General features: G+C 40.2%; 1 protein-coding gene across 5 annotated transcripts in view; it reads left to right on the top strand.

The window, feature by feature from the left end:
• The window catches only part of Zfyve9 (zinc finger FYVE-type containing 9), a 147,038-nt gene that overhangs the window by 86,846 nt on the left and 45,617 nt on the right, over window positions 1–14,575 (top strand). For all 5 annotated transcript variants that reach the window (XM_013348544.2, XM_005353554.2, XM_026781976.1 and 2 more), the window contains 4 exons: window positions 3,715–3,837; window positions 5,845–6,000; window positions 10,732–10,956; window positions 13,120–13,202. In XM_013348544.2, coding sequence (XP_013203998.1) covers window positions 3,715–3,837; window positions 5,845–6,000; window positions 10,732–10,956; window positions 13,120–13,202 — 587 coding nt within the window. The remainder of the gene's footprint in view (window positions 1–3,714; window positions 3,838–5,844; window positions 6,001–10,731; window positions 10,957–13,119; window positions 13,203–14,575) is intronic.

Here is a 14,575-nt window from a genome sequence, read left to right as displayed (position 1 = left end):
GCCAGAAGAGGGCACCAGACCCCATTACAGATGATTGTGAGCCACCATGTGGTTGCTGAGAATTGAACTCAGGACCTTTGGAAGAGCAGGCAATGCTCTTAACCTCTGAGCCATCTCTCCAGCCCCCCACAGCAACCTTCTTAACAAAAATATGTTGTAGAGATCTTGGTAAAAGAGCAAAGGTAACACAACCAAGAATGCTGAGCTGAGGGGCGTGTGCTACATCCCATCAGCACCAGCCAGCCCCTCCCAGCTGCGGGAATACTAATAATAGTTCCATTGCTCTTTTCTTTGATTCCTGCAACCTCATATTCTCTATTTTTAACCTTTTTGTCTGTTCATTTGTTTTGTTTTTTGAGATAGTGTTTCTCTGTGTTGCCCTCGCAGCCCTGAACTAGTTCTGTAGACCAGACTGGCCTCGAACTCACAGAGATCCACCTGCCTCTACCTGACAAGTGCTGGGAATAAAAGCATGCACCACCACCACCCGGTGTGTCTTTTATCTTTTGTATTGTTGCCTGCATGCATTTATGTGTACCACGTGCAGTCCCGGTGCCCTCAGAAGCCAAAAGAGAGTCTCCTGGAAGTGGAGTTACAGACAGTTATGGTCTGCTGTGTGGATGCTGAAAACTGAACCCAGGTCTTCTGTAGGAGTAGCAAGTGCACTTGAACTCTGAGCCATCTCTCTGGCCTAAATTATTATCATAGCATACACAAATCCTTATAACCATCTTTCAGCTCCTCTTGTAACTTCACTTCTAACACCTTACATGTTATTTACAGATTTATTGTTTTTTTTCGAGAGGGTTTCTCTGTGTAACAGCACTAGCTGTCCTGGAACTAGCCCTTGTAGACCAGCCTCACAGAAATCCGCCTGACTCTGCCTCCTGAGTGCTGGGATTAAAGGTGTGCGCCACCACCATCCGGTTTACAGGTTATTCCTATTCTTTTTCCCTTCGTTATAGAGTAATGGGAAAGAATGAACTTTATAGTAGGCAAAGCACTACTGAACTATTTTTAAATAAATTCTTATTTATTTTTTGTTTGTTTTGTTTATCTATTTATTTATTTATTTTGGATTTTCAAGAAAGGGTTTCTCTGGAGTTTTTGGTGCCTGTCCTGGAACTAGCTCTTGTAGACCAGGCTGGCCTCGAATTTACGGAGATCCGCCTGCCTCTGCCTCCCAAGTGCTGGGATTAAAGGGGTGCGCCACCACTGCCCAGCTTGTTTATTTTTTGGGACAGTGTTTCTCTGTATCCTTGCCTGTCCTGGAACTCACACAGTAGACCAGTCTGGCCTCCAACCCACAGATCTGTTTGCCTCTGCCTTGCCTCCTAAATACTGAGATTAAAGGTGTGTGCCGCCACCACCAGGCTGCTCTGGTCTATTTTTTTTTTTTTTTTTGGTTTTTCGAGACAGGGTTTCTCTGTAGCTTTGGTGCCCGTCCCAGAACTAGCTCTTGTAGACCAGGCTGGCCTCGAACTCCCAGAGATCCGCCTGCCTCTGCCTCCCAAGTGCTGGGATTAAAGGCGTGCGCCACCACCGCCTGGCTCTGGTCTATTTTTTAAAAGTGAAGTAAATATGCCTATATAAGAGTGATTGTGGTCATTAAATCAGATTACATACCTTTTTGTTTATAGCAAGAACCGTTCTGACAGCAGTCAAATTGACAAGTAATTATTACTTTGTCTTTTCTCTGCTTGAAAGAATTTGTGTCCTCAGACAAGACTGTCTCAGTCTTATCCTAGGATACCTACAAAGTAACACTTGGCTTTTTTCTCTATTCTGCTATTCTTCTAGACAGTTCTCTATAAACACTTCTCCTTTACTGGTGATAAGCTAAGTCTGCTCAGCATTCTTTGGTTGTGTCATGAACCTTTGCTTTTTTTACCAGGACTCCTTAGAACATGTTTTTTTGTTAAGAAGGTTGCTCTGTAAGTGAAAATTTGGGTCATTTTATTTCACTTGTTTATTTTGAGACAGATCCTTGAATTCAGAAAGATCCACATGTCTCTTCTTCCTGGTCTACTGGGATCAAAGATGTGTGCCACGTGTTGTAGTGTGGCGATCTGCTCTCAGTGTGCTAGGCAGTTTGGATGCTCACCTTACTAGACCTGGATGGAGGTGGGCGGTCCTTGGACTTCCCACAGGTCAGGGAACCCTGATTGTTCTCCAGACTGATGAGGGAGAGGGACTTGATGGGGGAAGGGGAAGGAAATGGGAGGCGGTGGCAGGGAGGAGGCAGAAATCTTTAATAAATAAATAAATAAATTAAAAAAAAAAGATGTGTGCCACCACACCTGGCTGAGTTATTTTTATAAGTTTTAGTTTATTAAAGATTATAATAATTTATTATTAAAGAAATTGTATTGCTGGACTCTTGTTTCGATACTACAATCTCTTCACTAGAATTATGCAAGGTTTTTTTTATTTTAGTGAGATAACATTAAAAACTTTTAAAACACTTACCATTTTTCAAATATATACTTTTATTGATAGGAAGTTAAGTATTTTCTATTATATCTAAAAAAAATACCCAGTTTTTTTTGGTCAGTGAAAAATGATGTTCCCTTTTGATTGTGGCTAATCCCTTAGTGAAACACTTGACAAGAACAGCAATGAAAATCCAATTTAATCCTTTCCTTTATCTTTAAGTTAGATTCTCGGTGATTTTTGCTCATACTTCTGACTTTGTACTGAGGTGAACACCATTAAGAATGAAGTGATCTCGTGGTACAGGCTGTGCTTGCAGGGTTAGAGGAGCAGCGTTCTGCATCAAGTACTGATTGTGCTCCAGTCTGATGTGTGGCTTAGTAAGGATTTTAGTGCCATATGTAGTGAGTGCTCATATATTTAGAGGAATTATTTCAAGAACCCAGTTCTAGCCGGGCGGTGGTGGCGCACGCCTTTAATCCCAGTACGGGAGGCAGAGGCAGGTGGATCTCTGTGAGTTCGAGACCAGCCTGGTCTACAGAGCTAGTTCTGGGACAGGCTCCAAAACCACAGAGAAACCCTGTCTCAAAAAAAAAAAAAAAAAAAAAAAAAACCAGTGCTTTGTAAGGGTAAAAAACATAGAACAGTATGACAGTATAGAGTAAAATAGCCAGGCTCCCTCTGTACCAATTCCTTGGCACCCTTCCCATAGGAACTCCCAGTTTATAATCACCTTTTAATGTATGTGGGATTATTTTATTGATTAATTTATTTTCAGTATTTATTTTAAATATGTATTTATTTATTATGCGTACAATATTCTGTCTGTGTGTATGCCTGCAGGCCAGTAGAGGGCGCCAGACCCCATCACAGATGGTTGTGAGCCGCCATGTGGTTGCCGGGACTCGAACTCGGGACCTCGGGAAGAGCAGGCGATGCTCCTAACCGCTGAGCCATCTCGCCAGCCCTGTGGGATTATTTTAAATGTTGATCTTAAAATATTTGTTCTATGAAATGTTTGTTATAATAGTTGGACGTTTTTGTTAGATGAAGAGGTGCAGCAGACTTGAAACAGACCATTTTAGGGGGGACGTTTATGCGTAGGGCAGCCACATTTCATTCCAGCCAGAGTCAAAGGGAGCACTAAACATGGCAGTGAGGCAGTGGGTACCAGCCATGCCTGTGTGGACTCTTTCCTCTGACTGTCAGCCCATTCTCCACTAGATTTCCTTCTCAGTTTGTCCCTGTAACCAATCTGCTACAATGTTTTCTCCCTTACAGACTATGCCGTGGAAGAGAAACCATCGCAGATTTCAGTCATGCAGCAGCTGGAGGATGGTGGCCCAGACCCACTTGTCTTTGTTTTAAATGCAAACTTATTGTCGATGGTTAAAATTGTAAATTGTAAGTTAGAATTTTTTAACTAAAAATAATCTCAACACATAATTTTTAAAGCTTTCATATTCTTTACACAAAAGTATTTGTTTTAAGTTGACCTTGAAACTAGAAATACCTTTGTATTGCTTCCTTAGACATTCTTCATTGATGAAATGGGGAGGTTTCTGACTTAGCTGGTAGTAATGCCTTTTTGTTTGGCCCATTGTTAATATCATCCACTTTTTCTTCCAGAATCACATTTAAGTATAATGTTGCTTGAAATTTCAGTTTACCACACCTACTTTATAAATTATAATTAGAGATTAGCTAACCTTGCCGCCTGGGGGCAGAAGCTACCCCATACTTTTCCCTAGTGTAGTATCCTGCCCACAGAAGGTACCCATTAAATGATTATGGGATGGACAGACAGACAGACACAGAGAGACAGACTGGCAGACACAGATTGACAGGCAGGCAGACAGACAGACAGAGAAATTAGCTAGCCTGGAATTCCTGAAACACCTTAAAATGGTGGATTAATTGGAGGGCTGGGGAGATGTCTTGGTTGATAAAATGTTTGCAGTGAGAGCATGAGAATCTCAGTTTGATTCCAGCACCCATACTAGAAAGGGAAGAGGAGGAGGAGCCAGGTGCAGCAGTGTATCTGCAATCCCGGATCTCTGGGGCTTTCTGACCATGCAGTCCAGCTGAATTGGCAAGCTTTATGTTCACTGACAGAACCTGCCTCAGAAAATAAGGCGGAAAACATTGGAAGACATCCAGCGTCTCTCTGTGGCTCATGAACATGTGAACACACACATGAATAGGACTGAGTACTTCCTAAGTAGGTACACAAAGTAGTGATTTTCATATAAAAAGAAAGGGACCTTTCATTAGTTTTGATGCACATAGTGGTATTAACATTACTTTATTTTAATTCATTTGGAAATAATGTGTCAAGGATGGGATGATGTGTTTTGCTGCATATGGCTTGTGGGGTTTTTTGGACCCTTTCTAACCTAAAGTGAAGAAGTAGAAGTAAGTAGTCTAGACAAGTCATACTTTGTATAGTGTAAAACCAGGTGAAGTCCTCTTCTCATTATCTAATATTTTCTCTCAGAAGTGATTATAATTAAACTAGCTAGTACATAAAAAATGTATTTTCTTTTGTCCACAGCCTGAAGTGAAAGCTAAAATACTAGATTTTATTCTTTTTGTTCCTAGTCTCATATAAATAATGAAAAGTGATTTTTGTGTATGGGCATGGTGTGTATGTAGGGGACAGACCCATGCTTGTACCTATGGATTGCAGAGGTCAATGTAAGGTATTTCCGTGGATTGCTGTCCATCTTGTTTTCTGAGACAAGGTCCCTCACTAAACCTGCAGTTCACTAATTGGCTACACCGGCTCACCGATGAGCCTCTGGGATCTTTCTGTATGGAGACTGCAGGCAAGTGCTCTCCTGGGCGGCTGTTTGTGTGAGGGCTGGGGTCTGAACTCAGGCCTCACACGTGTACAGCAAGCCCTTCACTCACTGAGCCTTCTCCCTGGTCCCCTGGAAAAATGGATTGTTTTGTTTTTTGAGACAGGGTTTTTATGTGTAGCTTTGGTGCCTGTCCTGAAACTCACTCTGTAAACCAGGTTGATCTCAAGCTCACAGAGATCTGCCTGCCTCTGTCTCCCTAGTGCTGGGATTAAGGGCATGCACCACCATAACCCAGCTGAAAAATGATTTTTTAAAAATAGTGATATGGAAGGCTTTACCTTTGTTATCTATTTAAATCTTAAATATATTTTCTTTATTTGTCATTTCTTTTAACTTCCTTCCAATTTTCTAAGTGTTGAGAAAAAAATAAGGCATTGACTTGTTTTATTTTTTACAATGATCCTTTGGTTCATGCAGTGACCATTTAAAGTTGAATTGTATGGGTTTACGTGATCTTTTGTTTTTTTGCTGTATTATAACAAATTTCTGAACATCCTTTTAAGATCAGTGATTGAGAAGAGTGTGTATATCTTTATTCCACCTATAGATGTGAACAGGAAGTGCTGGTGTTTTACAACCAAAGGAATGCATGCTGTGGGTCAATCTGAGATAGTAATTTTGCTGCAGTGTCTACCAGATGAAAAGTGTCTGCCAAAGGACATCTTTAATCACTTTGTACAACTTTATCGGGATGCACTGGCAGGTAGGGATGCTATAGAACTTTGCACCATTAGTAGATGATAAAAATTTTTGGACTCAGATATAAAATAATTGTATTAGGTTTGGAAACCTGGCATTGAACTTTGGTATTTTCTAACAGTGCTAGGGACTGAACACAGGTTCTTAGGTGCTAAGCAAACACTCTACCACTGAACTACATCCTTAGCCCTCTGACTTTGACATTAGTGGCAAGGTAGAACTTGTCATACTTTGAGAAAATTATGTATTTTATTACTGATTCTCTTTTATTTTACAAAGGATGGATTTAAAATTATAAGAAAATCTGTTGATATTGGGTTAAGAACGTTGTTGTGATACTATGGGTTATAACATTGGTATCTAGTAGAAGAAAGCATAATAATAGCTCAATCATTATAACCTTTAGTTATCAGTATTTATGCAGTCATATAAGCACTTGAATATTCATATTTTTAAAATCATTAGCTTATATGGCTTCAAAATAAGTTGTATTACTAACTGCAATGTACAAGTAAAGGTACACTTGTAAAAACTGGACAAGGGTTGGGTGGTGGTGATGATCACCTTTAATCCCAGCACTCAGCAAGCAGAGACAGGTGGATCTCTGTGAGTTTGAGGCCAGCCTGGTCTACAGAGAAAATTTCAGGACAGGTTCCAAAACTACAGAGAAACTTTGTCTTAAAAAACCAAAATAAAAATAAAAAACTGGACAATGCTAAGGATGTTAACTTAAAGAAATATTAAAGTTGAGAGAGAAATAATTATACTTGTCCCAGCCTTGTGATTATGCCTGTAATTTCAGTACCTGGGAGGCTGATGCAGGAGGATCATGATTTCAAGGCCAACCTGGGCTATATAGTGGGGGCCTACCTCAAAACAAAATGAAACAAAAAATACATTTAAGCTTATGATTTAACAGTACAGATTCACCTGATTTAACAGAAAAGATACGATGTGGTTTAAATGAACTGATTTTTATTTATAAGAACAAAGTCAGTAAATAATTGTAGTAATATGAGCGGCGGGGCTGCGTCCCCAGCACCCCGGCTGCCTGCTAGCTTATGCCCCGAAATAACAACACACAAATTATATTCATTTAAACACTGCTTGGCCCTTTAGCTCTAGCCCTTACTGGCTAATTCTGATATCCCGATCAACCCATCTCTAATAATCTGTGAGCACCGGTCTTACCGGGAAGATTCTAGCCTATGTCCATCCTGGGTCGGAGCTTCATCGCGTGTGTCTGCCTGGGAGAGGGGAGGATGGCGTCTCTGAGCTCACTTCCTCTTCCTCCCAGCATTCTGTTCTGTTTACTCCTCCCACCTATGTTCTAAGCTATGAGCCAAGCAGTTTATTACTTAACCAATGAAATCAACAGATTGATATATGACACTCCCACATCAAATAATATCCACGGTTGATAGAGAATACCGTAAATGTACAGACTAAAACAAATAGCAAGGGTTTTGTTGTTGTTGTTGTTGTTGTTCTGAGACAAGGTCTTATTGTGTAGCTGTGCTGACCTGGGTCTTACTATGTATACCATGTAGCCTTGAACTCACAGAGATCTTCTGCCTTCTGAGTACTGGGATGAGAATTTTTTCAAGGATTTATTTTTATTTTAATTCTGTGTATGTATGTGTGCCTGTGAACATGAGAGCAGGCGCCTGTGGAGGCCAGATGAAGGCATCGGATCCCCTGGAGCTGGAATTACAGGTGGTTGTGAGCTACCTAGCATGGGTGCTGGGAACCAAACTAGGGTCCTCTGGAAGAACAGCATGCATGCTTTATCACTGAGTCATCTCTCTAGCCCTAAAAAAGTTCTTTTTTTTCGCTAAAGAGAATTCTTATATTTTGGTTGTGAGCCTCTCCTTTAACAGCTAAGCCATCTCTCCAGTCCCTAAGAAGGATCCTTAAGGCAATGTGGTTGCACACTTCTCCAATCTCAGGCTAAGGTAGGAGGATGGTGAGTTCCAGACTAGTATACACAGTGAGACTCCCATCTCTGGTAGATTCTGCGCTGAGGAACAGGTGTTGGAGGGGGGTGCGAGTGGTTAATATAAAACTATTTTCATGTATTATCTAATAGTATTTCATAAAGATAGGAAACCATGAATTAGTCAGGCTTTCTTTTTTAAATTTGTTGTGTGTGAAGCCAGGCGGTGGTGGCGCACGCCTTTAATCCCAGCACTCGGGAGGCAGAGGCAGGCGGATCTCTGTGAGTTTGAGGCCAGCCTGGTCTACAAGAGCTAGTTCCAGGACAGACTCCAAAGCTATAGAGAAACCCTGTCTCAAAAAACTAAAAAAAAAAAAAACTAAAAAAAAAAATTTTGTTGTGTGTGCATGTGCCACAGCACACTTATGAAGGTCAAAGGACTACTTTGTGACATTGATTCTCTCCTTTCACTTTTATGTGTACGTTCTGGGACCAAACTCAGGGCATCCATCACACTAAAGCATGCACTTTACCCACTGGCCTGTCCATGGCCACACAGTCTCTTAACTTTGCAATCCCTCTGTGAGGTTTTGAGCAAAGATGTTATCTAATATAAAATATGCTTTAGTATGTGAAGTATTTTTGAAGCATTGCAAAAATTAGAAAAATTAGAACTAATAGAAATATCTAGGTACAGGTGGAAAGGTTAACTGTTAACTTTTATTATGTATATGCTTCTTTTTGAGAACTTCTAGTAATAGCCAACATTTATATAATAGGGGCTAGAATGATGGATCAGTGATTAAGGGTGCTTTTTGCTTTTGTAGAGGACCCAGGTTCAGTTCCTAGCACCTATATAGTGGCTCACACATGCTGACTCCAGTTTTCAGGGATCTGATACCCTCTTCTGTGGGTTCCTGTGCACATATAGCACATGTGAAGTGTTTATCTATTCTTTATTAATAAAAACTCAGGAGTCAGATATGGGGTAAGAACCCGAATAGTCAGAGACATGGTAAAGAACCAACCAGTAACAGTTCCCCCCGCCCCTGCTTGTTCTCCCTCCAACAAGGCTGAAACTCTCCCCAATCCCTGCCCTACTATTTCTTGTGTGTCTCTATCTGTCTCTGGTCCTCCAAAACCTCAGTGGCTAATTTTGGTCACCTAGTAGCTATCTCCGCCTTCTGAATCAAAGCAAACTTTATTGGCAGTCTCAGGAGCATCAGAGTGAAATCACATGTAGCATACACTAAGGCATATACATAAATGAATATTTAGATGTTGTGGATGTAGTAGCTTACATATTTAAAACCGGCACTTAGGTGGCACACACCTGTAACCATAACACTTGGAAGGCAGAGGCAGGCAGATCTCTTCTGAGTTTAAGGCCAGCCTGGTCTACAGAGCATGTTCCAGGACAGCCAGGAAGAGACCCTGTCTTGACAAACAACAACAAAAACAATCTGTGAGTTTTATTGTATATGAATTGTGCTTCAAAATGATTTTAACAGACTATTGTAGAAAGTCAGTAATCAATTAAGAAATTGCATGGCAGTAGGCTGTGGTGGTGCTCACCTTTAATCCCAGCACTCAAGAGGCAGAGACAGTTGGAGCTCCATGAATTCGAGGCCAGCCTGACCTAAAAAGTGAGTTCCAGGACAAGCTCCAAAGCTATAGAGAAACCCTGTCTTCAAAAAAAAAAGAAAAGAAAGAAAGAAATTGCAGGCTTAACCTTAGTAATGACAGAGAAAAAGAGGTGAAAGAAAGTGGTGTCTCAGTTAAATAGGGTTCAGTAACTGAGTGTAAGGTGTGTTGTAGAGGAACAGGAGAGGGTTCGCTTCAGATCTCTGGCTTGGTACCAAGTAAATTGGTCTTAAGTATTCAGATGTCCTATAGAAAACTTGACAGAAGAGCAAGATGAGTAATTGTTCAGTCTGCTGAATTAGAACTAATGACTAATAAATTTTGAACTACTCAGATGGAATATGTAAATACTAGGTGAATATGTGATGTGACTCTTCAGAGAGAAATCTAGTTTAAATTTAGGAGACATAGCTTTCACATATAGTCAAAATTAGAATTTTAAATAGGATAGGCCAGTGTGAAGTGACTAAGATGTGTTTTGTATTAATGGTTTTGCATTATAAAATTTTATTTTGTCTATTTTAACTTAAATAGCTAATATTAATAGAGCATGGTAACAGTAGTTCAGTACATGTATGCAATATGTAATATGTAATGATCAAATCAAGGCAGCAATCACTTCCATCTCCTCAAATATCACTCATTCCTATGTTGGGAGCCTTTTAACAAATGTCACTCACTTAAAAAATAACCTTCTCAGGCTAGAGATAGCTCCGTCAATTAAGTAATTTCTATGCAAGTCTGAGGACCTGAGATTAACCTCCAACACCCATGTAAAAGCCAGGTGGCGCAGCACATACTCGTAATCTCAGCACTAGGGAGGTGGAGACTGGTGGATTTCTTGGGGATTACTGGCCAGCCTCCTTAAACCCATTAGAAAGCCCTAGATCCATTAAAAGAACTAGTCTCAAAAATACAAGGTGGATTGCTTCTGAGGAATGACATCAAGGCTGACCTATGACCTCCACATAAATGTACACACATGGGAAAATACAAACATAGACAAAATGAAACTTTTGTAAATATGGGCCTTTCACAGGGAAAGATTGGGAATTAATATTTGGTTGTGTCTAGCTCAGTTGTGGGTAATAATAATTACTTAAACTATGATTGATTTCTTATCATAGAAGCTAATTAACAAACTTTTTGTTTCAGGGAATGTTGTGGGCAACTTGGGACATTCTTTCTTCAGTCAGAGTTTCCTGGGCAGTAAAGAACACGGTGGATTCTTATATGTGTCATCTACCTACCAATCACTGCAAGACCTAGTGCTTCCAACCCCGCCTTACCTGTTTGGGATTCTCATCCAGAAATGGGAAACCCCTTGGGCCAAAGTGTTTCCCATCCGGCTAATGTTAAGACTTGGAGCTGAATATCGACGTAAGTTCAAATGTCTTCTTCTAAGCCACACTACCAAGACATGTGGTGAGATAAAGCTTGAAATATTTTGATCCCTCTCTGGTGATACAATTCAGTAAAAATAAGCTTTTGAAAATAGATATGCTAAATATGACCAAGTATTTGGCTATAATGGGAAGAACTGAAAATATCAAATGAGGAAGTTGATGGTATTTTTTTCTTTGTAACTTTATTCTTTTATGGTTCACTGATAAAAACATCATCTTTAAAACAATTAATTTGAACAAGTATTTTTATTTTTATAGTATATCTGTAAGCATATTTGTTATTACTTTGTTAGAAATATTTATAAAAATTCATTTTACTTGACTCTGATAATTGAAATTAATAGTATGGTGAAGACTCTCGCTTGATCAGCTGACTGACATGTCTTCTTTGCCCATGGTTGTAGCAGTACAAGTGTGTGTGTGTGTGTGTGTGTGTGTGTGTGTGTGTGTGTAAGACATGAAAGACTAGATGCAAGCTTTACTTTAAATTTTATATCTTCACCTACTTAAAAGTGCCCTGGTCTAGGAATCATAGCCCTTGAATAAGATTCTCTTGAATATAGAATTCCTAATTCTATAATTTAGGAAAGTCAAATTTTATGATTGCTAGCTTCTCACTTAAATCATCTTTTTGTTTTACAAACTGGTAATCTTAATGCTTGCCTCATGTTCTACTATATCGTTTAAGGAATAAAATAAAGTAATAAATAATCAAGATAATACCACTACATATATGTTCACAGGCCAATCTCATGGAGACAATTCTTCAATTGAAATTCCCTTTTCCTCAGTGTGTCAAGTTGACTACTAAGATTAGCTGTCACACCTATGTATTTTTATTTATGTGTTAATTGTTGATTAAGATTTAATTAAGGAGGCCTGGAGTGATGGATCAAAATTTAAGAGCACTTCCTGTCTTACAAAAGACCAGGTGCATTTCCCACACCCACGTGAAGGTTTACAACTACCCACAAATCCAATCCAGGGGTTCTGATGCCTTCATCTGATCTATGGGGCTACCAGGCACACATGTAGTACAATGACATACATATAGGCAAAACACTCATGCACATTAAAATAAATAAATATAAACAAATGCAGAGAAGAATAACTTAGTCAAGGGCTGAACAAGGTCATCAGCACTGAGATGGCAGAGGCAGAACTCTGTGAGTTGAAGGTCAGCCTGTCAGCATAGCTCATTCCAGGTCAGCCAGAGCTTAGTGAGACACTGTCTCAAAAGACCAAGAACAAAATAACAACATTAATCAAGGCCTATAAAGTATTTTGAATCTTGGAAATTCAGAAATGGCTAAGATATGATTATAGAATTTTAGGAATCTAAGGAAAAAAACAGAGATTATGATTACAGTAGTATGTTGTGTTAGAAGCCCATGTTTATTATTAAATTCTTTGGGAGCTCCAAGGTGATCTTTATCTTGATCAAGAATGAAGGAAATGGATAAAAAACACTTCTTAGGTAAAGATGCCCCTGGCTGGAACTCCAAAGTCAGATGAGCAGCAGAAAGAAACAGGATTGCGTACAGAGAAAGCTGCATGTTTCCTTGTCCTGTGTTGTCTTTTCAGACAGGAAACCTTGGTTAAGGAGCCCTCTAGGAGTGTCCCTGGTGTTTGGCCTTCCTGAGGAGGGTCTCGGTTAGGAGGTATAGAAGAGTGAGCTCATAGACTTCTTAAGCACAGAGGTTTGGGGAAACACTTGTTTTTCTGGATCACACCAATCCAGTTGCTCCATAGGACCTGCTGGGTCACTTTAGAAACTGCCCTGAAAAGCCGGGCGGTGGTGGCGCACGCCTTTAATCCCAGCACTCGGGAGGCAGAGGCAGGTGGATCTCTGTGAGTTCGAGACCAGCCTGGTCTACAGAGCTAGTTCCAGGACAGACTCCAAAACCACAGAGAAACCCTGTCTCGAAAAAAAAAAGGAACTGCCCTGAAAGACTTGTGCTCATCAGAAGACTAAGACTGCTCAGAGTTATCTGCACATACTAAATTCTTTTGAGCCCAGCAATTGAAATTTCATAATGATCCATTTTAATTATATTTAAATTAATTTAACAATGATGTCTCTTTTCCTAGAAATTTAAGCTGCCAAATTTATTCTGCAAATTTCTCATTTCTGTAGTTTATCCCTGTCCACTGTTCAGTGTCAGATTTCGGAAGCCATTGTTCGGAGAGACTGGGCATACCATCATGAATCTTCTAGCAGTAAGTTGAGAATTTTCCTTTTATATTTCTTGTGCTTGTACTGAAGGGAAAGATTTCTTTATTTTGTTGACAGCTGTGCCCTTGATGCTTTAGGCAAGTGAAGCTCTATGCTGGAGGAGAAGCGAATATAATATGCTTTTGAAAACAGTGGAGCTCTTGGGTGAAACAGTACAGGATTCCAGTCCTGATTATATACTCTCTAGGTAGTGACCATACCTGATTCTGGTAAAAACTAGAACATTGTATAAATAAAGACCTAGCATTTTGTCTTGTTTTCTTTGTAAGAATGACATCTGCCATCTCTGTATGGTTCACTGTTAGTCAGATTGGTCCTGATGCTCAGATACATGCCAGTAAGGCTTCTTCTGCTCAAGGGTCTGTGTATGGACTAGGGTTTACATTTTAGTTTTTCCTGGCTGTTGACTCTCTCATGTCTCTGCTATATGTGTGCAGCTGATTATTTTGAACAAAATGTTGGTCGATTAAAGTTTCTGCTACATATTTAACAGACTAAGATAAATCTTGGTTATTTAGAGTGTTTATAAAGTTTCCTATTTCACCTCCCAGAACTCTTTGTTAAAATCTAACTAGTCTGCGTGAGTAACTTGCCCCAACAAGCTGGCAACCTGAGGCTAACATAGCTACTGGCCCTCCCTTTGTGTGTGTGTGTGTGTGTGTGTGTGTGTGATTGTGAAAATTCACGTCACAGTATGTGTCTGAAGACAGCCACAGGTGTCTGTCTTTGCCTTGCACTTCTTTTTTTTTTTTTTTTTTTTGGTTTTTTGAGACAGGGTTTCTCTGTGGGTTTTGGAGCCTGTCCTGGAACTAGCTCTTGTAGACCAGGCTGGTCTCGAACTCACAGAGATCCGCCTGCCTCTGCCTCCCGAGTACTGGGATTAAAGGCGTGCGCCACCACCGCCCGGCTGCCTTGCACTTCTTGATATTCCCTGTTGCCTACAAACTAGCTGACCCTTGAGTTTCCAGGGTTCCTCTTGCCTTTGCCTCCTGTCTCCAGGTACCAGTATTGGGATTATAAATACTTGTGCTGTGAGTCCAGCTTTTACATGGGTTCTTGAAATTCATACTCAGGTCTTCATGCTTTCAGAAGCAGTTTTACCCACTGAGCCATGTGCCCAGCCCCATTGTCCCTTTTAATTAGCCACTAAGATACTGCTCTCCCCACCCCCATACTGCACTGAACATAGGGCTAGGCAAACTCTCTACCGCTGATTTACATCTACAACCCAACTCATTATTTTTATTTTGAGACAGAGTCTCATTTAATTGTTCATTCTGGCTTCAAACTTGTGAACCTCTGGCCTTACCCTTCGGAGTAGCTGAGGTTACAGGTATGAACCACTGTTTTGTTTGAA

Source organism: Microtus ochrogaster, chromosome 10, assembly GCF_000317375.1.
Source record: "Microtus ochrogaster isolate Prairie Vole_2 chromosome 10, MicOch1.0, whole genome shotgun sequence".
NCBI lineage: Eukaryota > Metazoa > Chordata > Mammalia > Rodentia > Cricetidae > Microtus > Microtus ochrogaster.
This window is presented reverse-complemented; position numbering and strand designations above follow the sequence as displayed.